Raw genomic sequence first — 27794 nt, forward strand, 5'->3', positions numbered from 1 at the left:
TATTAACCCTACCCCTAGGTTAACCCTCTCCTCTCCTCTTCTCAGACCCCTTATTAACCCTAACCCTAGGTTAACCCTCTCCTCTCCTCTTCTCAGACCCCTTATTAACCCTACCCCTAGGTTAACCCTCTCCTCTCCTCTCCTCTTCTCAGACCCCTTATTAACCCTACCCCTAGGTTAACCCTCTCCTCTCCTCTCCTCTCCTCAGACCCCTTATTAACCCTACCCCCTAGGTTAACCCTCTCCTCTCCTCTTCTCAGACCCCCTTATTAACCCTAACCCTAGGTTAACCCTCTCCTCTCCTCTCCTCTTCTCAGACCCCTTATTAACCCTACCCCTAGGTTAACCCTCTCCTCTCCTCAGACCCCTTATTAACCCTACCCCTAGGTTAACCCTCTCCTCTCCTCTCCTCAGACCCCTTATTAACCCTACCCCTTGGTTAACCCTCTCCTCTCTCTCCTCTTCTCAGACCCCTTATTAACCCTACCCCTAGGTTAACCCTTCTCCTCTCCTCTTCTCAGACCCCTTAATTAACCTCTATTAACCCTACCCCTAGGTTAACCCTCTCCTCTCCTCTCCTCAGACCCCTTATTAACCCTATCCCTAGGTTAACCCTCTCCTCTCCTCAGACCCCTTATTAACCCTACCCTAGGTTAACCCTCTCCTCTCCTCTTCTCAGACCCCTTATTAACCCTACCCCTAGGTTAACCCTCTCCTCTCCTCTCCTCAGACCCCTTATTAACCCTACCCCTAGGTTAACCCTCTCCTCTCCTCTCCTCAGACCCCTTATTAACCCTAACCCTAGGTTAACCCTCTCCTCTCCTCTCCTCTTCTCAGACCCCTTATTAACCCTACCCCTAGGTTAACCCTCTCCCTCTCCTCAGACCCCTTATTAACCCTACCCTAGGTTAACCCTCTCCTCTCCTCTTCTCAGACCCCTTATTAACCCTACCCCTAGGTTAACCTCTCCTCTCCTCTCCTCTTCTCAGACCCCTTATTAACCCTACCCCTAGGTTAACCCTCTTCCCTCTCCTCTCCTCAGACCCCTTATTAACCCTATCCCTAGGTTAACCCTCTCCTCTCCTCTTCTCAGACCCCTTATTAACCCTACCCCTAGGTTAACCCTCTCCTCTCCTCTCCTCAGACCCCTTATTAACCCTACCCTAGGTTAACTCCTCTCTCTCCTCTCCTCAGACCCCTTATTAACCTTAACCCTAGGTTAACCCTCTCCCTCTCCTCTTCTCTGACCCCGTATTAACCCTACCCCTAGGTTAACCCTCTCTCTCCTCTTCTCAGACCCCCTTATTAACCCTACCCCTAGGTTAACCCCCTCTCCTCTCCTCAGACCCCTTATTAACCCTACCCCTAGGTTAACCCTCTCCTCTCCTCTCCTCAGACCCCTTATTAACCCTACCCCTAGGTTAACCCTCTCTCTCTCTCCTCAGACCCCTTATTAACCCTAACCCTAGGTTAACCCTCTCCTCTTCTCAGACCCCTTATTAACCCTACCCCTAGGTTAACCCTCTCCTCTCCTCTCCTCTTCTCAGACCCCTTATTAACCCTACCCCTAGGTTAACCCTCTCCTCTCCTCTTCTCAGACCCCTTATTAACCCTAACCCTAGGTTAACCCTCTCCCTCTCCTCTCCTCAGACCCCTTATTAACCCTACCCCTAGGTTAACCCTCTCCTCTCCTCTCCTCTTCTCAGACCCCTTATTAACCCTACCCTAGGTTAACCCTCTCCTCTCCTCTCCTCAGACCCCTTATTAACCCTACCCCTAGGTTAACCCTCTCTCCTCTTCTCAGACCCTTATTAACCCTACCCCTAGGTTAACCCTCTCCTCCTCTTCTCAGACCCCTTATTAACCCTTAACCCTAGGTTAACCCCTCTCCTCTCCTCCTCAGACCCCTTATTAACCCTACCCCTAGGTTAACCCTCTCCTCTCCTCTTCTCAGACCCCTTATTAACCCTACCCCTAGGTTAACCCTCTCCTCTCCTCTTCTCAGACCCCTTATTAACCCTACCCCTAGGTTAACCATCTCCTCTCTCCTCTCCTCAGACCCCCTTATTAACCCTAACCCTAGGTTAACCCTCTCCTCTCTCTCCTCTCCTCAGACCCCTTATTAACCCTACCCCTAGGTTAACCCTCTCCTCTCCTCTTCTCAGACCCCTTATTAACCCCTACCCCTAGGTTAACTCCTCTCCTCTCCTCTCCTCTTCTCAGACCCCTTATTAACCCTACCCCTAGGTTAACCCTCTCCTCTCCTCTCCTCTTCTCAGACCCCTTATTAACCCTACCCCTAGGTTAACCCTCTCCTCTCCTCTCCTCTCCTCAGACCCCTTATTAACCCTACCCCTAGGTTAACCCTCTCCTCTCCTCTCCTCAGACCCCTTATTAACCCTATCCCTAGGTTAACCCTCTCCTCTCCTCTCCTCAGACCCCTTATTAACCCTAACCCTAGGTTAACCCTCCTCTCCTCTCCTCTTCTCAGACCCCTTATTAACCCTACCCTAGGTTAACCCTCTCCTCTCTCTCCTCAGACCCCTTATTAACCCTACCCCTAGGTTAACCCTCTCCTCTCCTCTTCTCAGACCCCTTATTAACCCTACCCCTAGGTTAACCCTCTCCTCCTCTCCTCTTCTCAGACCCCTTATTAACCCCTACCCCTAGGTTAACCCTCTCCTCTCCTCTTCTCAGACCCCTTATTAACCCTACCCCTAGGTTAACCCTCTCCTCTCCTCTCTTCTCAGACCCCTTATTAACCCTACCCCTAGGTTAACCCTCTCCCTCCTCTTCTCAGACCCCTTATTAACCCTACCCCTAGGTTAACCCTCTCCTCTCCTCTTCTCAGACCCCTTATTAACCCTACCCTAGGTTAACCCTCTCCTCTCCTCTTCTCAGACCCCTTATTAACCCTACCCTAGGTTAACCTTCCTCTCCTCTCCTCAGACCCCTTATTAACCCCTACCCCTAGGTTAACCCTCTCCTCTCCTCTTCTCAGACCCCTTATTAACCCTACCCCTAGGTTAACCCTCTCCCCTCCTCTCCTCTCCTCAGACCCCTTATTAACACTACCCCTAGGTTAACCCTCTCCTCTCCTCTCCTCAGACCCCTTATTAACCCTACCCCTAGGTTAACCCTCTCCTCTCCTCTCCTCTTCTCAGACCCCTTATTAACCCTACCCCTAGGTTAACCCTCTCCTCTCCTCTTCTCAGACCCCTTATTAACCCTACCCCTAGGTTAACCCTCTCCTCTCCTCTTCTCAGACCCCTTATTAACCCTACCCCTAGGTTAACCCTCTCCTCTCCTCAGACCCCTTATTAACCCTACCCCTAGGTTAACCCTCTCCTCTCCTCTCCTCAGACCCCTTATTAACCCCTACCCTAGGTTAACCCTCTCCTCCTCTCCTCTTCTCAGACCCCTTATTAACCCTACCCCTAGGTTAACCCTCTCTCTCCTCTTCTCAGACCCCTTATTAACCCTACCCCTAGGTTAACCCTCTCCCTCTCTCTCCTCAGACCCCTTATTAACCCTACCCCTAGGTTAACCCTCTCCCCTCCTCTCCTCTCCTCAGACCCCTTATTAACCCTACCCCTAGGTTAACCCTCTCCTCTCCTCTCCTCAGACCCCTTATTAACCCTACCCCTAGGTTAACCCTCTCCTCTCCTCTTCTCAGACCCCTTATTAACCCTACCCCTAGGTTAACCCTCTCCTCTCCTCTCCTCTTCTCAGACCCCTTATTAACCCTACCCCTAGGTTAACCCTCTCCTCTTCTCAGACCCCTTATTAACCCTACCCCTAGGTTAACCCTCTCCTCTCCTCTTCTCAGACCCCTTATTAACCCTACCCCTAGGTTAACCCCTCCTCTCCTCTTCTCAGACCCTTATTAACCCTACCCCTAGGTTAACCCTCTCCTCTCTCTCTCCTCTTCTCAGACCCCTTATTAACCCCTACCCCTAGGTTAACCCTCTCCTCTCCTCTTCTCAGACCCCTTATTAACCCTACCCCTAGGTTAACCCTCTCCTCTCCTCTCCTCAGACCCCTTATTAACCCTAACCCTAGGTTAACCCTCTCCTCTCCTCTCCTCAGACCCCTTATTAACCCTAACCCTAGGTTAACCCTCTCCTCTTCTCAGACCCCTTATTAACCCTACCCCTAGGTTAACCCTCTCCTCTCCTCTCCTCTCCTCAGACCCCTTATTAACCCTACCCCTAGGTTAACCCTCTCCTCTCCTCTTCTCAGACCCCTTTTATTAACCCCTACCCCCTAGGTTAACCCTCTCCTCTCCTCTTCTCAGACCCCTTATTAACCCTAACCCTAGGTTAACCCTCTCCTCTCTCCTCTCCTCTTCTCAGACCCCTTATTAACCCCTACCCCTAGGTTAACCCCCCTCTCCCTCCTCTCCTCTCCTCAGACCCCTTATTAACCCTACCCTAGGTTAACCTCTCTCTCTCCTCTTCTCAGACCCCTTATTAACCCTACCCCTAGGTTAACCCTCTCCTCTCCCCTCCTCTCCTCTCCTCAGACCCCTTATTAACCCTACCCCTAGGTTAACCCTCTCCTCTCCTCAGACCCCTTATTAACCCTAACCCTAGGTTAACCCTCTCCTCTTCTCAGACCCCTTATTAACCCTAACCCTAGGTTAACCCTCTCCTCTCCTCTCAGACCCCTTATTAACCCTAACCCTAGGTTAACCCCTCTCCTCTTCTCAGACCCCTTATTAACCCTAACCTAGGTTAACCCTCTCCTCTCCTCTTCTCAGACCCCTTATTAACCCTACCCCTAGGTTAACCTCTCCTCTCCTCTTCTCAGACCCCGTATTAACCCTACCCCTAGGTTAACCCTCTCTCTCCTCTCCTCTTCTCAGACCCCTTATTAACCCTACCCCTAGGTTAACCCTCTCCTCTCCTCTCCTCAGACCCCTTATTAACCCTACCCCTAGGTTAACCCTCTCCTCTCCTCTCCTCTCCTCAGACCCCTTATTAACCCTACCCCTAGGTTAACCCTCTCCTCTCCTCTCCTCTTTCCTCTCCTCCTCCCTCATCCTTGTTAGGGTTCATCTTGGTCTGACAAACAGACTGGCTCTAAGCTCCACACTAATCTAACCTGTCTCACTCCCCAGCCTGTCTGAAATATGCAATAATCCCCCAAACTTCACCGCTCTCTCCATCTCTCCAAACTTCACATCTCTCTCTACATCTGTGTCCATCCCTCCCACCATCTCTCTCTCTCTCTCTCTCTCTCTCTCTCTCTCTGTCTCTGTCTCTGTCTCTGTCTCTGTCTCTCTCTCTCTCTCTCTGCCTCTCTCTCTCTTCTCTCTCTCTGTCTCTCTCTCTCTCTCTCTCTCTCTCTCTCTCTCTCTCTCTCTGTCTCTCTCTCTCTCTCTCTCTCTCTCTCTCTCTCTCTCTCTCTCTCTCTGTCTCTCTCTCTCTCTCTGTCTCTGTCTCTCTCTCTCTCTCTCTGTCTCTCTCTCTCTCTCTCTCTCTCTCTCTCTCTCTCTCTCTCTCTCGAACAGACAGAAGGTTGGGGAATAGTTACTATGGTTACTTTTCTGTTTATTTTCCTCCCTGAATTAGTGAATCCCTACCATCATTAAACCTCCATAGAAACGAATGAAATCAAACTAAATGTTGAAGGTCAAGGGTGATGAAGACTGGACATTGGTGGAACGTAACAGAGGACTGCACTCTGACCTGAGACCTGAGACCTGATGCCTCGGCTTTATAGGCTTTAGCTCAGTGGGCTACAGGACAGCGGCTCCCAGCACTGCAGTATGAGCGTGTTGGTAACAGTGGGGAGGTTGTTCATTGTGTAAAGATGGAAGCAGAGTATTGTAACTTCCTGGTTACTAAACATTAATGACTAAATACTGTGTAAATAAGATTCTATTAAATAAACTAAATTGAAAATAAAGTCCCACCATGTCTTTATTCTGGAGAAGGAATAACTGGTGCATCATATAATGGAGGATTCAAGAGAAATTACACATAGACGTAGACCGAGCCACATTCTCCTTAAGGGGCCGTTATTAATACACATAGACGTAGACCTAGCCACATTCTCCATAAGGGGCCGTTATAAATACACATAGACGTAGACCTAGCCACATTCTCCATAAGGGGCGTTATTAATACACATAGACGTAGACCTAGCCACATTCTCCATAAGGGGCCGTTATTAATACACATAGACGTAGACCGAGCCACATTCTCCATGAGGGGCCGATAATACACATAGACGTAGACCTAGCCACATTCTCCATAAGGGGCCGTTATTAGTACACATAGACGTAGACCTAGCCACATTCTCCATAAGGGGGCGTTATTAATACACATAGACGTAGACCGAGCCACATTCTCCATAAGGGGCCGTAGACCGAGCCACATTCTCCATAAGGGGCCGTTATTAATACACATAGACGTAGACCTAGCCACATTCTCCATAAGGGGACACGTAGACCTGAGCCACATTCTCCATAAGGGGCCGTTATTAATACACATAGACGTAGACCGAGCCACATTCTCCATAAGGGGCCGTTATTAATACACATAGACGTAGACCGAGCCACATTCTCCATAAGGGGACGTAGACCTAGCCACATTCTCCATAAGGGGCCGTTATTAATACACATAGACGTAGACCGAGCCACATTCTCCATAAGGGGACGTAGACCGAGCCACATTCTCCATAAGGGGCCGTTATTAATACACATAGACGTAGACCGAGCCACATTCTCCATAAGGGGCCGTTATTAATACACATAGACGTAGACCGAGCCACATTCTCCATAAGGGGACGTTATTAATACACATAGACGTAGACCGAGCCACATTCTCCATAAGGGGCCGTTATTAATACACATAGACGTAGACCTAGCCACATTCTCCATAAGGGGCCGTTATTAATACACATAGACGTAGACCGAGCCACATTCTCCATAAGGGGCCGTTATTAATACACATAGACGTAGACCTAGCCACATTCTCCATAAGGGGACGTAGACCTAGCCACATTCTCCATAAGGGGCCGTTATTAATACACATAGACGTAGACCTAGCCACATTCTCCATAAGGGGGCGTTATTAATACACATAGACGTAGACCTAGCCACATTCTCCATAAGGGGCCGTTATTAATACACATAGACGTAGACCTAGCCACATTCTCCATAAGGGGCCGTTATTAATACACATAGACGTAGACCTAGCCACATTCTCCATAAGGGGCCGTTATTAATACACATAGACGTAGACCTAGCCACATTCTCCATAAGGGGCCGTTATTAATACACATAGACGTAGACCTAGCCACATTCTCCATAAGGGGGCGAACACATAGACGTAGACCTAGCCACATTCTCCATAAGGGGCCGTTATTAATACACATAGACGTAGACCTAGCCACATTCTCCATAAGGGGGAACGTAGACCGAGCCACATTCTCCATAAGGGGCCGTTATTAATACACATAGACGTAGACCGAGCCACATTCTCCATAAGGGGACGTTATTAATACACATAGACGTAGACCGAGCCACATTCTCCATAAGGGGCCGTTATTAATACACATAGACGTAGACCTAGCCACATTCTCCATAAGGGGACGTTATTAATACACATAGACGTAGACCTAGCCACATTCTCCATAAGGGGACGTTATTAATACACATAGACGTAGACCTAGCCACATTCTCCATAAGGGGCCGTTATTAATACACATAGACGTAGACCCAGCCACATTCTCCATAAGGGGCCGTTATTAATACACATAGACGTAGACCGAGCCACATTCTCCATAAGGGGCCGTTATTAATACACATAGACGTAGACCGAGCCACATTCTCCATAAGGGGCCGTTATTAATACACATAGACGTAGACCTAGCCACATTCTCCATAAGGGGACGTTATTATACATAGACGTAGACCGAGCCACATTCTCCATAAGGGGACGTTATTAATACACATAGACGTAGACCTAGCCACATTCTCCATAAGGGGACGTAGACCTAGCCACATTCTCCATAAGGGGACGTAGACCTAGCCACATTCTCCATAAGGGGCGAGACCTAGCCACATTCTCCAAAGGGGACGTAGACCTAGCCACATTCTCCATAAGGGGCCGTTATTAATACACATAGACGTAGACCTAGCCACATTCTCCATAAGGGGCCGTTATTAATACACATAGACGTAGACCTAGCCACATTCTCCATAAGGGGACGTTATTAATACACATAGACGTAGACCGAGCCACATTCTCCATAAGGGGACGTAGACCTAGCCACATTCTCCATAAGGGGACGTAGACCTAGCCACATTCTCCATAAGGGGACGTAGACCTAGCCACATTCTCCATAAGGGGCCGTTATTAATACACATAGACGTAGACCGAGCCACATTCTCCATAAGGGGACGTAGACGTAGACCTAGCCACATTCTCCATAAGGGGCCGTTATTAATACACATAGACGTAGACCGAGCCACATTCTCCATAAGGGGACGTTACTAATACACATAGGGACGTAGACCGAGCCACATTCTCCATGAGAGGCCGTAATTAATACACATAGACGTAGACCTAGCCACATTCTCCATAAGGGGCCGTAGACCTAGCCACATTCTCCATAAGGGGCCGTTATTAATACACATAGACGTAGACCGAGCCACATTCTCCATAAGGGGCCGTTATTAATACACATAGACGTAGACCTAGCCACATTCTCCATAAGGGGACGTAGACCTAGCCACATTCTCCATAAGGGGACGTTATTAATACACATAGACGTAGACCTAGCCACATTCTCCATAAGGGGCCGTTATTAATACACATAGACGTAGACCTAGCCACATTCTCCATAAGGGGCCGTTATTAATACACATAGACGTAGACCTAGCCACATTCTCCATAAGGGGACGTAGACCTAGCCACATTCTCCATAAGGGGCCGTTATTAATACACATAGACGTAGACCTAGCCACATTCTCCATAAGGGGCCGTTATTAATACACATAGACGTAGACCGAGCCACATTCTCCATAAGGGGCCGTTATTAATACACGTAGACCTAGCCACATTCTCCATAAGGGGCCGTTATTAATACACATAGACGTAGACCGAGCCACATTCTCCATAAGGGGCCGTTATTAATACACATAGACGTAGACCTAGCCACATTCTCCATAAGGGGACGTAGACCTAGCCACATTCTCCATAAGGGGACGTAGACCTAGCCACATTCTCCATAAGGGGCCGTTATTAATACACATAGACGTAGACCGAGCCACATTCTCCATAAGGGGACGTTATTAATACACATAGACGTAGACCTAGCCACATTCTCCATAAGGGGACGTAGACCTAGCCACATTCTCCATAAGGGGACGTAGACCTAGCCACATTCTCCATAAGGGGCCGTTATTAATACACATAGACGTAGACCGAGCCACATTCTCCATAAGGGGCCGTTATTAATACACATAGACGTAGACCGAGCCACATTCTCCATAAGGGGCCGTTATTAATACACATAGACGTAGACCGAGCCACATTCTCCATAAGGGGCCGTAGACCGAGCCACATTCTCCATAAGGGGACGTTATTAATACACATAGACGTAGACCTAGCCACATTCTCCATAAGGGGACGTAGACCTAGCCACATTCTCCATAAGGGGACGTAGACCTAGCCACATTCTCCATAAGGGGACGTAGACCTAGCCACATTCTCCATAAGGGGACGTAGACCTAGCCACATTCTCCATAAGGGGCCGTTATTAATACACATAGACGTAGACCGAGCCACATTCTCCATAAGGGGACGTAGACCTAGCCACATTTTTCCATAAGGGGCCGTTATTAATACACATAGACGTAGACCGAGCCACATTCTCCATAAGGGGACGTAGACCTAGCCACATTCTCCATAAGGGGACGTAGACCTAGCCACATTCTCCATAAGGGGACGTTATTAATACACATAGACGTAGACCTAGCCACATTCTCCATAAGGGGACGTAGACCTAGCCACATTCTCCATAAGGGGACGTAGACCTAGCCACATTCTCCATAAGGGGCGTTATTAATACACATAGACGTAGACCGAGCCACATTCTCCATAAGGGGCCGTTATTAATACACATAGACGTAGACCGAGCCACATTCTCCATAAGGGGTATACAAGCCGTAGACCTAGCCACATTCTCCATAAGGGGCCGTTATTAATACACATAGACGTAGACCGAGCCACATTCTCCATAAGGGCGTTATTAAAAAAGACGTAGACCTAGCCACATTCTCCATAAGGGTAAAAAGACGTAGACCTAGCCACATTCTCCATAAGGGGCCGTTATTAATACACATAGACGTAGACCGAGCCACATTCTCCATAAGGGGACGTTATTAATACACATAGACGTAGACCTAGCCACATTCTCCATAAGGGGCCGTTATTAATACACATAGACGTAGACCTAGCCACATTCTCCATAAGGGGACGTAGACCTAGCCACATTTTCCATAAGGGGCCGTTATTAATACACATAGACGTAGACCTAGCCACATTCTCCATAAGGGGCCGTTAACACGTAGAGCCTAGCCACATTCTCCATAAGGGGCCGTTATTAATACACATAGACGTAGACCTAGCCACATTCTCCATAAGGGGCCGTTTAATACACGTAGACCGAGCCACATTCTCCATAAGGGGACGTTATTAATACACATAGACGTAGACCGAGCCACATTCTCCATAAGGGGACGTTATTAATACACATAGACGTAGACCGAGCCACATTCTCCATAAGGGGACGTTATTAATACACATAGACGTAGACCTAGCCACATTCTCCATAAGGGGCCGTTATTAATACACATAGACGTAGACCGAGCCACATTCTCCATAAGGGGCCGTGACAGGACCTAGCCACATTCTCCATAAGGGGACGTAGACCTAGCCACATTCTCCATAAGGGGCCGTTATTAATACACATAGACGTAGACCTAGCCACATTCTCCATAAGGGGCCGTTATTAATACACATAGACGTAGACCAAGCCACATTCTCCATAAGGGGCCGTTATTAATACACATAGACGTAGACCTAGCCACATTCTCCATAAGGGGCCGTTATTAATACACATAGACGTAGACCTAGCCACATTCTCCATAAGGGGCCGTTATTAATACACATAGACGTAGACCTAGCCACATTCTCCATAAGGGGATGTAGACCTAGCCACATTCTCCATAAGGGGACGTAGACCTAGCCACATTCTCCATAAGGGGCCATTATTAATACACATACAGTGGGGGGAAAAAGTATTTAGTCAGCCACCAATGTGCAAGTTCTCCCACTTAAAAAGATGAGAGAGGCCTGTAATTTTCATCATAGGTACACGTCAACTATGACAGGCAAAATGAGAAAAAAATTCCAGAAAATCACATTGTAGGATTTTTAATGAATTTATTTGCAAATCTGCACTGATGTCTGGTTGTGGATAAAGAGTTACCTGTCTAACAGAACACAGAGGGTGTTCTTTAATGGAAGCCTCTCCAACATAATCCAGGTACATTTATTTATGAACTTTACTAACGACATGCCACTGGCGGATGACTCAACACTATACACGTCAGCTACTACAGCGACTGAAATGACTGCAACACTTAACAAAGAGCTGCAGTTAGTTTCAGAATGGGTGGCAAGGAATAAGTTAGTCATAAATATTTCAAAAACTAGAAGCATTGTATTTGGGACAAATCATTCACTAAACCCTAAACCTCAACTAAATATTGTAATAAATAATATGGAAATTGAGCAAGTTGAGTAGACTAAACTGCTTGGAGTAACCCTGGACTGTAGACTGTCATGGTCAAAACATATTGATACAACAGTAGCTAAGATGGGGAGAAGTCTGTCCATAATAAAGCGCTGCTCTGCCTTCTTAACAACACTATCAACAAGGCAGGTCCTACAGGCCCTAGTTTTGTCCCACCTGGACTACTGTTCAGTTGTGTGGTCAGGTGCCACAAAGAGGGACTTGGGAAAATTACAGTTAGCTCAGAACAGGGCAGCACGGTTGGCCCTTGGATGTACACAGAGAGCTAACATTAATAATATGCATGTCAATCTCTCATGGCTCAAAGAGGAGGAGAGATTGACTTCATCACTACTTGTATTTGTGAGAGGTATTGACATGTTGAAAGCACCGAGCTGTCTGTTTAAAATAGTAGCACACAGCTTGGACACCCATGCATACCCCACAAGACATGCCACCAGAGGTCTCTTCACAGTCCCCAAGTCCAGAACAGACTATGGGAGGCGCACAGTACTACATAGAGCCATGACTACATGGAACTCTATTCCACATCAGGTAACTGATGCAAGCAGTAGAATCAGATTAAAAAAACAGATAGAAATACACCTTATGGAACAGCAGGGACTGTGAAGAGACACACACAGGTACAGACACACACATACACACACTCACGCTAGCACACGCACTCTACACACACGTACACTGTAATATTGTTGTATGGTGGTTTTATACATTTTGTATTGTAGATATGTAGTGGTGTAATAATGTTATATGATGTACTGTTTTATATTTTGTGGATCCATAATAAACCCCAGGAAGAGTAGCTGCTGCCTTGGCAGGAACTAATGGGGATCCATAATAAACCCCAGGAAGAGTAGCTGCTGCCTTGGCAGGAACTAATGGGGATCCGTGAACAAACCCCAGGAAGAGTAGCTGCTGCCTTGGCAGGAACTAATGGGATCCGTAATAAACCCCAGGAAGAGTAGCTGCTGCCTTGGCAGGAACTAATGGGGATCCGTAATAAACCCCAGGAAGAGTAGCTGCTGCCTCGGCAGGAACTAATGGGGATCCATAATAAACCCCAGGAAGAGTAGCTGCTGCCTTGGCGACAGCTAATGGGGATCCGTAATAAACCCCAGGAAGAGTAGCTGCTGCCTCGGCAGGAACTAATGGGGATCCATAATAAACCCCAGGAAGAGTAGCTGCTGCCTTGGCGACAGCTAATGGGGATCCATCATAAATACAAATACAAATATGTCAAAGTTCTCAATTAGGAAGATGGTGCTGTTCAGAATGCCATGTTCATGACTGTTGATGTTGACAGGACTCTCCTAACGCCATGTTGCCATGACCATCATCGATGAAGGAGAGGCGGGGAAACAGAACCACACCTTCATCAAGTCATACAATGTTTGCTTCATGAACAATTGTTGCATCTTCTAAAATAAATAAATATACAGTACCAGTCAAAAGTTTGGACACACCTACTCATTCCAGGGTTTTTGCTTTATTTTTACTATTTTCTACATTGTAGAAAAATTGTGAAGACATCAAAACTATGAAATAACACATGGAATCATGTAGTAACCAAAAAAGTGTTAAAAAAATCGAAATATATTATATATTTGAGATTCTTCAAAGTAGCCACCCTTTGCCTTGATGACAGCTTTGCACACTCTTGGCATTCTGTCAACCAGCTTCACCTGGAATGCTTTTCCAACAGTCTTGAAGGAGTTCCCACATATGCTGAGCACTTGTTGGCTGCTTTTCCTTCACTCTGCGGTCCAACTCATCCCAAACCATCTCAATTGGGTTGAGGTCAGGTCATCTGATGCAGCACTCCATCACTCTCCTTCTTGGTCAAATAGCCCTTACACAGCCTGGAGGTGTGTTGGGTCATTGTCCTGTTGAAAAACAAATGATAGTCCCACTAAGCCCAAACCAGATGGGATGGCGTATCACTGCAGAATGCTGTGGTAGCCATGCTGGTTAAGTGTGCCTTGAATTCTAAATAAATCACACAGTGTCACCAGCAAAGCACCATCACACCTCCTCCTCCATGCTTCACGGTGGGAAACACACATGTGGAGATCATCCGTTCACCTACTCTGCGCCTCACAAAGACACATCTCAAATCTGGACTCATCAGACCAAAGGACAGATTTCCACCGGTCTAATGTCCATTGCTCGTGTTTCTTGGCCCAAGCAAGTCTCTTCTTCTTATTGGTGTCCTTTAGTAGTGGTTTCTTTGCAGCAATTCACCATGAAGGCCTGATTCACGCAGTCTCCTCTGAACAGTTGATGTTGAGATGTGTCCGTTACTTGAACTCTATGAAGCATTTATTTGGGCTGCAATTTCTGAGGCTGGTAACTCTAATGAACTTATCCTCTGCAGCAGAGGTAACTTTGGGTCTTCCATTCCTGTGGCGGTCCTCATGAGAGCCAGTTTCATCATAGCGCTTGATATTCTTGAAATGTTCCGGATTGACTGACCTTCATGTCTTAAAGTAATGATGGACTGTCGTTTCTCTTTGCTTACTTGAGCTGTTCTTGCCATAATATGGACTTGGTCTTTTACCAAATAGGGCTATCTTCTGTATACCCCCCTATCTTGTCACAACACAACTGATTGGTTCAAACGCATTAAGAAGGAAAGAAATTCAACAAATTTACTTTTAAGAAGGCACACCTGTTAATTGAAATGGATTCCAGGGGACTACCTCATGAAGCTGGTTGAGAGAATGCCAAGAGTGTGCAAAGCTGTCATTAAGGCAAAGAGTGGCTACTTTGAAGAATCTCAAATATAAAATATATTTTGATTTGTTGAACACTTCTTTGGTTTCTACGTGATTCCATATGTGTTATTTCATAGTTTTGATGTCTTCGCTGTTATTCTACAATGTAAAAAATAGTAAAAATAAAGAAAAACCCTTGAATTAGTAGGTGTGTCCAAACTTTTGACTGGTATATATATATATATGTTTTTTTTTAAGCAGTAAAGAGGAGAAAATACATTTCCAGTGGTTATCTCTGTATTAGTATGACCCCCATCAGCCCATTAAAACACCTGGGTAGAGCAGAGAGGCCTTGGAGCATGAGGCTTTGCAACACACAGTGTTTCATCTCCAAACTGGGATGATTTTAACAGGCCTCATGTCGCTCAGGTAGGAGGGTACCAGAAATGCATGAATAAAAACAGAACACTAATGAAAGAGCACACAGGGCCACAGCACCTCAGGAGCACACAGACACCAAAACTATCCCTGGCATCAATGTTTTCAACTGGCTCGGCTCGCTATCACAGCATCACAAATGTCCCATTTATTAAAGGTGGATCAAATTCCTTTTGAGGAGGGGTGGCTGGAAACGGCTGATGAATCTGTCAAAGTCTGCCAGAAGCTCCGGCACTGTGCTTGTTAAAGTGGAAATCAGGAGATACCCTATTTGTTTGAGTCTAGCCTTGAGTAGTGTGGTCCTGTTGTTGACTTAAAACCTGTTACAGAGCCTTGAGTAGTGTGGTCCTGTTGTTGACTTAAAACCTGTTACAGAGCCTTGAGTAGTGTGGTCCTGTTGTTGACTTAAAACCTGTTACAGAGCCTTGAGTAGTGTGGTCCTGTTGTTGGCTTAAAACCTGTTACAGAGCCTTGAGTAGTGTGGTCCTGTTGTTGACTTACAACCTGTTACAGAGTCTAGCCTTGAGTAGTGTGGTCCTGTTGTTGACTTACAACCTGTTACAGAGCCTTGAGTAGTGTGGTCCTGTTGTTGACTTAAAACCTGTTACAGAGCCTTGAGTAGTGTGGTCCTGTTGTTGGCTTAAAACCTGTTACAGAGTCTTGAGTAGTGTGGTCCTGTTGTTGGCTTAAAACCTGTTACAGAGCCTTGAGTAGTGTGGTCCTGTTGTTGACTTAAAACCTGTTACAGAGCCTTGAGTAGTGTGGTCCTGTTGTTGACTTAAAACCTGTTACAGAGCCTTGAGTAGTGTGGTCCTGTTGTTGACTTAAAACCTGTTACAGAGTCTAGCCTTGAGTAGTGTGGTCCTGTTGTTGACTTAAAACCTGTTACAGAGCCTTGAGTAGTGTGGTCCTGTTGTTGACTTAAAAACCTGTTACAGAGTCTAGCCTTGAGGAGTGTGGTCCTGTTGTTGACTTAAAACCTGTTACAGAGCCTTGAGTAGTGTGGTCCTGTTGTTGACTTAAAACCTGTTACAGAGTCTAGCCTTGAGGAGTGTGGTACTGTTTTGACTCCCTTGTGAAGAGGAAGAATATGAGCACCATGATGAAGTAGTGGATGGTAGTGGTGATGATCTGCAGCTTGAGAAGTAGTGCACTCGTAGAAAAACAGGTAGACTGCCATGAAGAGACTAGTCAGGAATGAGTGCCACCACCACTGAGTCCTATACCAAACACTACACACTCTTTAGGTTGGGCTGAATACCATGTTTTGACACTGTAGTGCTGTAGTGAGGTCTAGGTGCTTGGATCGATGAGCAGAGCCAAATTGAGTGATATGAGAAAGAAAACATTTGCATCATTTCAAGATGATAATGATTTAACTTTCCTGGTCAACAATTTAATTGTATTAGCCTAATTATTTACACAAATGTTGAAGTCTACCCCCTTATTATAGATTTTTGAGCGAAAGCTTGATATTTTTGTGCAGTCATTAAGATTTGTTCAAAACAAACATGCCCTGAACCTCATTGCTGCCTTTGATACATACAAGCTGATATGACATGTATATTTGATTGTACAGTATACAGTCTAAGATCTGCCGTTTGTTAAAAAATATATTGAATAGCTCTCGTCTTGGTCATATATTCTTAAACCTGTGTGTTTGGTTATGTTCTTTGTTAAATATGCATTTTGAATGTATAATTCAACTTCCGTATATGTTTGTATAATTGGAAAAGTTTAAGGAAGAAAATAGAAAAAATAAGGAACCATAACGTTTGTGGTAGGAACCTTGAGCTATGTACCTTGGTAAACAGGGGACTGATAACAACGACGGACCACGAAGCGACATTTTCGAAATAGCAAAAAATGCAAAAGGTTTAGAAACCTTGAAATGCAGTGACAATTCTAAAATTGTATTCAACCTGTATTTATCAGATTAGTCTCGTTAAGACAAAATTATTTTTCCAAGAAAGAGGGACCTTCCGTCTGCTCTAACGTTACTAGTAGACCATAGAGGTTTAGTCATTGTGCTACCAGCCATGTGGGGGGAGATCGACCCTCCTCCCGAGCCAAGTCCGCCTGTCAACGTTGAACCAGCGGCCTGCAGACAGCCCGATCCCCGGCGACCACAGCCCGACCCCAGGGGAACCGGACCCGCTTCTAGCTGCTCTGCAACCGCCAATACCGAGGAGGACGAGCCGCAGGACAACCAGGTGAGAAGCAGCAACAAGGAGAGAGATATTGATAACGAAGCCCCCCTTTCATCTGTGACGTTAATGTGTGAACTATCTAGCTACCCAACCGGTGAATGACAGGGAATTGACGAACACACAAGACAAGTGCGCTGCAAGGATTGTGTGTGTCTTCCCAGGCGGACCCCAGCGGTGTGTGTGCCATGGTGGAGGTGGTGGCTGTGAGTGGTATCCAGGTGAAGAGCCAGCAGGTAGGTGAGGCAGAGTTGACCTTAGCCCAGCGGAGAGAGGAGCTGCTGGGACAGTACCGGACCAAGCCCCTGGTGTTCCTGGAGCGTTACCAGGTAACCCTAACAACCTTACCAGAACCAGAACTGGGCTTTTCTCTTCCTTTCCTACTCTCTCTTATGGTCTCAGGGCACCATTTGAAGATGAGACCCTGGTCTCAAATTGGGCTCCACTGATTAAATAAAAGCTTATAAAGTTAATAAAACAAAGTATGTTTGAAATCTATATTTCGTGACAAATTCTTGACACTTATTGTTTTGGAGACACGAATGCTTTTCCATCTCATTGACTTACCGTATTCACTTACCGTATTCACTCACCGTATTCACTCACCGTATTCACTTACCGTATTCACTTACCGTATTCACTCACCGTATTCACTCACCGTATTCACTTACCGTATTCATACAGTATCTCTGTATCTGAAACTGGCCTGAGTATGACTTGGTATTGTATAGAGACTGACATATGACTGACCCCTGCTCCCCCAGCACCTCTGACCTCTAACCGTCTCCCCCAGGTCCACCTGAAGCCACAGCACCTGTCAGCATTCTGCCACTTGACTCTCTACCCTAACCTCTGACCTCTAACCGTCTCCCCCAGGTCCACCTGAAGCCACAGCACCTGTCAGCATTCTGCCATCTGACTCTCTACCCTAACCTCTGACCTCTAACCGTCTCCCTCCAGGCCCACCTGAAGCCACAGCACCTGTCAGCGTTCTGCCACTTGACTCTCTACCCTAACCTCTGACCTCTAACCGTCTCCCCCAGGCCCACCTGAAGCCACAGCACCTGTCAGCGTTCTGCCACTTGACTCTCTACCCTAACCTCTGACCTCTAACCGTCTCCCCCAGGCCCACCTGAAGCCACAGCACCTGTCAGCGTTCTGCCACTTGACTCTCTACCCTAACCTCTGACCTCTAACCGTCTCCCCCAGGCCCACCTGAAGCCACAGCACCTGTCAGCGTTCTGCCACTTGACCTCTGACCCCCGGGCGCAGCACTACTGCCGGGAGGTGAGGCGGAGAGAGGCGGGACACTCCAACAGGACCCGGGTACGCAACCAACGCTACGCTGCCCTCAGGGAACTGCAGAGGGGTGAGCCTAGCAACCAATCAGAGACCTTGGTACTCAGTCTTCAGGACCAATCAGAGACCTTGGTACTCAGTCTTCAGGACCAATCAGAGACCCTGGTACTCAGTCCTCACAACTAATCACAAACACTGATACTCACCCAGGTCTAGGGTTGCAAAGCTACTGGTAATCAGTGGTGGGAAAAAGTACCCAATTGTCATACTTGAGGAAAAGTAAAGATACCTTAATAGAAAATGACTCAAGTGAAAGTCACCCAGTAAAATACTAATTGAGTAGAAGTCTAAAAGTGTTTGGTTTTAAAATACTGAAGGATCAAGAGTAAATGCAACTGCTAAAATATACTTGAGTATCAAAAGTAAAAGTATAAATCATTTCAAATTCCTTATATGAAGCAAATCAGACGGCACCAGGGTCCACTCCAACACTCAGACATTTACAAACGCAACGTGTGTTTAGTGAGTCCGCCAGATCAGAGGATGACCAGGGATGTTCTCTTGATTTTCCTGTCCTGCTAAGCACTCAAAATGTAACTAGTACTTTTGAGTGTCAGGGAAAATGTATGGAGTAAAAAGTACATTAGTTTCTTTAGGAATGTAGTGAAGTAAAAGTATAAATAGTAAAGTACAGATACCCCAAAAAACGACTTAAGTAGTACTTTAAAGTATTTTTACTTAAGTACTTTACACTGCTGCTAGGTAATTTACCAAAGTTACCGCAATCTTCGGTAATTTGGGTAATTAACAGGTAATCTATGGCAATCTATGGTAACTTTAGTAATTTATACATGAATAACTTGTAAAAAACAAAATATATATATATATATATATATATAGTATTCATTTTTTTATGTGTCCATATTGTCCATGAGTTTCTAAATTAGTTGATAGACCAGATGGTTCCAGAGAAAATAGCCTAATTAATGAAAAAAGCTTCTAATCAACAATGGCATTATTTTCAATTAATTCTGCAACTCTTACAACTATTTACTTTTTTCACAACTGTCACCAGTTTGGCACCAAAATATTTACAACAAAGATATATTGACATAGTAAAATAAATGAAAGTGTGTAAAAATGTATATAAAGGATATTTCATGCTGAAACCCTCATATTAAACACCAGTGGTATTCACTAAGTTGATGGTTTATATTTTGGATAATGTCTTACAGCTTTTTCATTCTATTTATTTTATATATTGTATATGTGATGAGGCCACACAGAGGGCCAGAGATAATTACTGTGATCATCTGAAGTACCCAAAAAGTACTTCAACATGTCTCTGGTCAATCAATCTTTATCTTTCCCCCAGAGGGCCAGTACTTCAACATGTCTCTAACCCCCAGAGGGCCAGTACTTCAACATGTCTCTAACCCCCAGAGGGCCAGTACTTCAACATGTCTCTAACTCCCCCAGAGGGCCAGTACTTCAACATGTCTCTAACCCCCAGAGGGCCAGTACTTCAACATGTCTCTAACCCCCCAGAGGGCCAGTACTTCAACATGTCTCTAACCCCCCCAGAGGGCCAGTACTTCAACATGTCTCTAACCCCCCCAGAGGGCCAGTACTTCAACATGTCTCTAACCCCCCCAGAGGGCCAGTACTTCAACATGTCTCTAACCCCCAGAGGGCCAGTACTTCAACATGTCTCTAACCCCCCAGAGGGCCAGTACTTCAACATGTCTCTAACCCCCAGAGGGCCAGTACTTCAACATGTCTCTAACCCCCCAGAGGGCCAGTACTTCAACATGTCTCTAACCCCCCAGAGGGCCAGTACTTCAACATGTCTCTAACCCCCCCCAGAGGGCCAGTACTTCAACATGTCTCTAACCCCCCAGAGGGCCAGTACTTCAACATGTCTCTAACCCCCCAGAGGGCCAGTACTTCAACATGTCTCTAACCCCCCAGAGGGCCAGTACTTCAACATGTCTCTAACCCCCCAGAGGGCCAGTACTTCAACATGTCTCTAACCCCCAGAGGGCCAGTACTTCAACATGTCTCTAACCCCCCAGAGGGCCAGTACTTCAACATGTCTCTAACCCCCCAGAGGGCCAGTACTTCAACATGTCTCTAAACCCCCCAGAGGGCCAGTACTTCAACATGTCTCTAACCCCCAGAGGGCCAGTACTTCAACATGTCTCTAACCCCCCAGAGGGCCAGTACTTCAACATGTCTCTAACCCCCCAGAGGGCCAGTACTTCAACATGTCTCTAACCCCCAGAGGGCCAGTACTTCAACATGTCTCTAACCCCAGAGGGCCAGTACTTCAACATGTCTCTAACCCCCCCAGAGGGCCAGTACTTCAACATGTCTCTAACCCCCCAGAGGGCCAGTACTTCAACATGTCTCTAACCCCCCAGAGGGCCAGTACTTCAACATGTCTCTAACCCCCAGAGGGCCAGTACTTCAACATGTCTCTAACCCCCCCCAGAGGGCCAGTACTTCAACATGTCTCTAACCCCCCCCCAGAGGGCCAGTACTTCAACATGTCTCTAACCCCCCCAGAGGGCCAGTACTTCAACATGTCTCTAACCCCCCAGAGGGCCAGTACTTCAACATGTCTCTAACCCCCCAGAGGGCCAGTACTTCAACATGTCTCTAACCCCCCAGAGGGCCAGTACTTCAACATGTCTCTAAACCCCCCAGAGGGCCAGTACTTCAACATGTCTCTAACCCCCCAGAGGGCCAGTACTTCAACATGTCTCTAACCCCCCAGAGGGCCAGTACTTCAACATGTCTCTAACCCCCCCAGAGGGCCAGTACTTCAACATGTCTCTAACCCCCAGAGGGCCAGTACTTCAACATGTCTCTAACCCCCAGAGGGCCAGTACTTCAACATGTCTCTAACCCCCCAGAGGGCCAGTACTTCAACATGTCTCTAACCCCCCAGAGGGCCAGTACTTCAACATGTCTCTAACCCCCCCAGAGGGCCAGTACTTCAACATGTCTCTAAACCCCCCAGAGGGCCAGTACTTCAACATGTCTCTAACCCCCAGAGGGCCAGTACTTCAACATGTCTCTAACCCCCAGAGGGCCAGTACTTCAACATGTCTCTAACCCCCCAGAGGGCCAGTACTTCAACATGTCTCTAACCCCCCAGAGGGCCAGTACTTCAACATGTCTCTAACCCCCCAGAGGGCCAGTACTTCAACATGTCTCTAACCCCCCCAGAGGGCCAGTACTTCAACATGTCTCTAAACCCCCAGAGGGCCAGTACTTCAACATGTCTCTAACCCCCAGAGGGCCAGTACTTCAACATGTCTCTAACCCCCCCAGAGGGCCAGTACTTCAACATGTCTCTAACCCCCCAGAGGGCCAGTACTTCAACATGTCTCTAACCCCCAGAGGGCCAGTACTTCAACATGTCTCTAACCCCCAGAGGGCCAGTACTTCAACATGTCTCTAACCCCCCAGAGGGCCAGTACTTCAACATGTCTCTAACCCCCCAGAGGGCCAGTACTTCAACATGTCTCTAACCCCCAGAGGGCCAGTACTTCAACATGTCTCTAACCCCCCCAGAGGGCCAGTACTTCAACATGTCTCTAACCCCCCCAGAGGGCCAGTACTTCAACATGTCTCTAACCCCCCCAGAGGGCCAGTACTTCAGCGAGGACCAGATGAGAGGCCGGGAGCCCTTACTGTATGAGCAATACATCGGCCAATACCTGACTGAGGAAGAGCTGCTACATCGCTCCCTAGAGGCCATGCAGGGAGGAGCGGGGGAGGAGCGGGGAGCTGGGGGGGGACTGGCCCACCTCCTCCTCAGCTCCTACCAGGAGAGACTGATCCAGAGCCGGCTGCAGGAGGAGCAGGACAGGGAGGAGAACGCACAGGAGGAGGAGCAGGGTAAGACACAAGGGAAATAGTTTGCCAACGTTCGCTAGAGTTGGCTAACAGTTTGAGAAGGTAGTGTCTGCAGCGAAGGTAAGTGTCTATTTGGGGTCTAACTGTAGGGTTCTGTTACATGTAGTTAGAATAGCAACGTCATTTAATGTGTCCACTCACATTTTACATTGACGTCATTTAGCAGACGCTCTTATCCAGAGAGACTTCCAGTTAGTGAGTCATTTAGCAGACGCTCTTATCCAGAGAGACTTCCAGTTAGTGAGTCATTTAGCAGACGCTCTTATCCAGAGAGACTTCCAGTTAGTGAGTCATTTAGCAGACGCTCTTATCCAGAGCCACTCACAAATTGGTGCATTCACCTTATGATAGCCAGTGGGATAACCACTTTACAATATTATTATTATTTTATTTTTATTGGGGGGGTGGGGTAAGGGGGGGGTAGAAGGATTGCTTTATCCTATCCCAGGTATTCCTGAAAGAGGTGGGGTTTCAAATGTCTCCGGAAGGTGGTGAGTGACTCCGCTGTCCTGGCGTCGTGAGGGAGCTTGTTCCACCATTGGGGTGCCAGAGCAGCGAACAGTTTTGAACTCCCGAGTGGCGCAGTGGTCTAAGGCACTGCATCGCGGTGCTAGCTGTGCCACTAGAGATCCTGGTTCGAGTCCAGGCTCTGTCGCAGCCGGCCGCGACCGGGAGACCCATGGGCGGCGCACAATTGGTCCAGCGTCGTCCAAGGTAGGGGAGGGTTTGGCCGGCAGGGATGTAGGTTCGTTCCCCACGGGGGGCCAGTATGAAAAAAAAACAAAAAAACATGTATGCACTCACTAACTGTAAGTGGCTCTGGATAAGAGCGTCTGCTAAATGACTAAAATGTAAAATGTAGAGATCTGTTACATCTAGTGAGAATAGCAACGGCATTTTCACTTTTGATTATTGCCTCTAAAATGCCACAGTGATCCATACAAAAAATTACCTATTTGCGGTTGTAACATTTTTGAAATGTTAATTCAACTCATTGTTACTAAGAAAGTGTTACTACTAAGTAGCGCCAATGTTCATGTGCTGTCCCTTGGACAACACAGTCCCGTATGTCTGTATTAATGAAAACATATACGGTCCGTCTGTCACCAAGGTTGAATACAATTCCAAGTTGGATGTTTCTCTGTCTATTGTCAGCGGGATTGCTTCTTATATAGCCCAGAATCTGAGACCAAATATCCAACGGAACATAATGAAGACTTTCCAAAGAGGTGCCAGACATCTCACTTCCTTTCTGCTTCACCTCGTTTCAAAACAAAAGTCCTGCACGTGGGCCATATGTGCGCAAGCAAGCCATAACTTGTGGGGGACTTTTCTACTGACGGAGGAGGGGAAGAAGGTCCGCAGCAGACCCACGTCTGGAAAGTCTGTTTATTAATATGCTCTTTGGGATATTTGGTCTCATTTTGTTCCACAGACAATCTGCAGAGGAAGTTCAAATGTACTTGTAATCAACATTCGTGACACACAGAGGACGTGAAGCTAGCTTTCAGGTTTTGGCAATGGATTTTTTGCGTGTCGATGATGTAAGAGGGATGTCATTGGTGCATCACCACTACTAAGGAACATGTTCGCCGCGAACAGAACCCTTGTTGAACTCTTCAGAGCACGTCTCATGGTTCTGTGTGTGTGTTGCCTCCAGGTGGAGGGTTGGGGGCAGAGGGCTGTGAGCCGACCCCCCAGGAGAAAGCACTGCTCAGGGTGGTTCTGTGTGTGTGTTGCCTCCAGGTGGAGGGTTGGGGGCAGAGGGCTGTGAGCCGACCCCCCAGGAGAAAGCACTGCTCAGGGTGGTTCTGTGTGTGTGTTGCCTCCAGGTGGAGGGTTGGGGGCAGAGGGCTGTGAGCCGACCCCCCAGGAGAAAGCACTGCTCAGGGTGGTTCTGTGTGTGTGTTGCCTCCAGGTGGAGGGTTGGGGGCAGAGGGCTGTGAGCCGACCCCCCAGGAGAAAGCACTGCTCAGGGACGAGTTCTTCACTCAGATGTACCAACGCTTCCTGGACGGACACGACAAAGACTTTAACTACAGGTCAGTAGCTGGCTGGCTGACTGACTGGGTTGGCTGACTGCTTCCTGGACGGACACGACAAAGACTTTAACTACAGGTCAGTAGCTGGCTGGCTGACTAACTGGGTTGGCTGACTGCTTCCTGGACGGACACGACAAAGACTTTAACTACAGGTCAGTAGCTGGCTGGCTGACTGACTGGGTTGGCTGACTGCTTCCTGGACGGACACGACAAAGACTTTAACTACAGGTCAGTAGCTGGCTGGCTGACTAACTGGGTTGGCTGACTGCTTCCTGGACGGACACGACAAAGACTTTAACTACAGGTCAGTAGCTGGCTGGCTGACTGACTGGGTTGGCTGACTGCTTCCTGGACGGACACGACAAAGACTTTAACTACAGGTCAGTAGCTGGCTGGCTGACTGACTGGGTTGGCTGACTGCTTCCTGGACGGACACGACAAAGACTTTAACTACAGGTCAGTAGCTGGCTGGCTGACTAACTGGGTTGGCTGACTGCTTCCTGGACGGACACGACAAAGACTTTAACTACAGGTCAGTAGCTGGCTGGCTGACTGACTGGGTTGGCTGACTGCTTCCTGGACGGACACGACAAAGACTTTAACTACAGGTCAGTAGCTGGCTGGCTGACTAACTGGGTTGGCTGACTGCTTCCTGGACGGACACGACAAAGACTTTAACTACAGGTCAGTAGCTGGCTGGCTGACTAACTGGGTTGGCTGACTGCTTCCTGGACGGACACGACAAAGACTTTAACTACAGGTCAGTAGCTGGCTGGCTGACTGACTGGGTTGGCTGACTGCTTCCTGGACGGACACGACAAAGACTTTAACTACAGGTCAGTAGCTGGCTGGCTGACTGACTGGGTTGGCTGACTGCTTCCTGGACGGACACGACAAAGACTTTAACTACAGGTCAGTAGCTGGCTGGCTGACTAACTGGGTTGGCTGACTGCTTCCTGGACGGACACGACAAAGACTTTAACTACAGGTCAGTAGCTGGCTGGCTGACTAACTGGGTTGGCTGACTGCTTCCTGGACGGACACGACAAAGACTTTAACTACAGGTCAGTAGCTGGCTGGCTGACTAACTGGGTTGACTGACTGGGTAGACTAAGTGAATGACTAACTGGGTCGACTAACTGAATGACTAACTGGGTCAACTAACTGAATGACTAACATTGTTGACTAACTGAATGTTCTAACAGGGTTGGCTAACTGAATGACTACCAGGGTTGACTAACTGAATGACTACCAGGGTTGGCTAACTGAATGACTACCAGGGTTGGCTAACTGAATAACTACCAGGGTTGACTAACTGAATGACTACCAGGGTTGGCTAACTGAATGACTACCAGGGTTGACTAACTGAATGACTACCAGGGTTGGCTAACTGAATGACTACCAGGGTTGGCTAACTGAATGACTACCAGGGTTGGCTAACTGAATGACTACCAGGGTTGGCTAACTGAATGACTAACAGGGATGACTAACAGGTTTGACTAACAGGGTTGGCTAACTGAATGACTAACAGGGTTGACTAACTGAATGACTAACAGGGTTGGCTAACTGAATGACTACCAGGGTTGGCTAACTGAATGACTAACAGGGTTGACTAACTGAATGACTAACAGGGTTGGCTAACTGAATGACTACCAGGGTTGGCTAACTGAATGACTAACAGGGATGACTAACTGAATGACTAACAGGGTTGACTAACTGAATGACTAACAGGGTTGGCTAACTGGTTGACTAACTGAATGACTGACTAACCCACAACTACAGGTCAGTACACAGACTGAACTCACACTACTTTACTAGCTTGTGTGTGTGTGTGTGTGTGTGTGTGTGTGTGTGTGTGTGTGTGTGTGTGTGTGTTACAGTGAAGTGGATGGGAACCCCGACTACGACAACCTGGACATCGTCAACAGAGATGCAGAGGAGAAGTACTTCGATGAGGAGGAGGAGGAAGAGGAAGATGTTGTGATGTCATGACAGCAGTTGTTATTGGACTGTAAATACGATATAACCTCTAATAACTCAACTATAATGTTTCTACTCTTTTTTGTTTAATCACATTCATTTAATATTTCCGTTAGTTTGTATGGATAGCAATAAATCATGTCTGTTTACGTACGTTGTTAGTCAGTTTGAATTATTTCTAACTAGTTCCTAGTTTTAGTTTGGACCTGCAATACACCACACCCTGCTGTCAACACCGGCCACTGAAGTTTTTCTGGATGAGTCACCGAGAGCTGATTGCAACTGAGTCTCAGCAACTCAATGAAGAGTTAGTATTTGAAAGGGCTGAAAACAGGTGGAAATCGGGTTCCAGGAGTGAAATCAGTTAAATGTTTTATATCAGAGGGATTTTTTCCATTCCATTGGTGGCTGAGAACACGTTCAGGGATTGGATTGAAATCCAACTAGCTAATGAATCCAATACATTAAGAGTGTTCATGATTGCCCCACCCATGTAATTACCAGTCTTATGGTTCACTAGACCAGTCTTATATTTAAGCAATAAGGTCCAAGGAGGTGCGGTATATGGCCAATATACCACAGCTAAGGGCTGTTCTTAGTCACAACGCAACACTGAGTACAGCCTGGATACAGCCCTTAGCTGTGTTATTTACGTTTTACATGTTAGTCATTTAGCAGACGCTCTTATCCAGAGCGACTTACAGTTAGTGAGTGCATACATTTTCATACTGCCCCCCCGTGGGAATCGAACCCACAACCCTGCCGTTGCGAACGCCATGCTCTACCCAATTGATCATATACCCCCGAGGAGCCGTATTGCTATTATCAACAGGTTACCAACGTAATTAGAACAGTAAACAATTAGTTTTGCGTCACACCCATGGCATATTGTCTGATATACCACGGCTTTCAGCCAATCAGCATCCAGGAGCCAAACCACCCGGTTTATAACGGGCGGTTCCGATTATGCTGAGGCAAAGGCCCGTCACGCCATGAGGGAGGAGCACCCTTCTCAAATCAAACAGTCATCTGTGCCGCTCTGTCATTTTGTCAACAAGGCAGCATGGTGCATCGTCCAGAAACATCTCTTTTCCATAAAATAAATGTTCGAATTTTTTTTTTGGGAAGGCAGATAAAGCGTTTTTAACAAAAGCAAATTACTTTTGCATGGGGAAAACAGAATCCTACAAATTATTGCACATGCTTAATTATGTCACTTATGTTTTGAGTCGACTTCCCAGTGGGCTTTGAACGGGGGGGCACCTGGCTCATGCCTGGGAGGCAGCCTGGTTCCAAATTGAATGCAATCAACTTTCAACCGATGCCAAATGCCTTCATGGGTGCCCGAGACA

At 47.1% G+C, this 27794-nt stretch overlaps 2 protein-coding genes across 2 annotated transcripts in view; both read left to right on the plus strand.

Moving 5' to 3' along the window:
- Positions 1-5913, plus strand: part of smurf1 (SMAD specific E3 ubiquitin protein ligase 1) — a gene marked incomplete at its 5' end in the record, with an annotated part of 61831 nt that extends 55918 nt beyond the window's left edge. Inside the window, 1 exon segment of the mRNA XM_045215952.1 lies at positions 5637-5913. Coding sequence (XP_045071887.1) covers positions 5637-5697 — 61 coding nt within the window.
- A 10900-nt stretch (positions 5914-16813) lies between these two features.
- On the plus strand, positions 16814-26595 carry ccdc97 (coiled-coil domain containing 97). The gene is given in 6 exon segments (XM_045215948.1): positions 16814-17200; positions 17359-17523; positions 18404-18563; positions 22148-22402; positions 24081-24462; positions 26343-26595. Coding segments are annotated over 6 exon segments (1248 nt in total). The 5' UTR covers positions 16814-17026; the 3' UTR covers positions 26455-26595.
- The last annotated feature ends 1199 nt before the right edge of the window (positions 26596-27794 follow it).

Source organism: Coregonus clupeaformis, unplaced genomic scaffold, assembly GCF_020615455.1.
Source record: "Coregonus clupeaformis isolate EN_2021a unplaced genomic scaffold, ASM2061545v1 scaf0565, whole genome shotgun sequence".
Taxonomy (NCBI): Eukaryota; Metazoa; Chordata; class Actinopteri; order Salmoniformes; family Salmonidae; genus Coregonus; species Coregonus clupeaformis.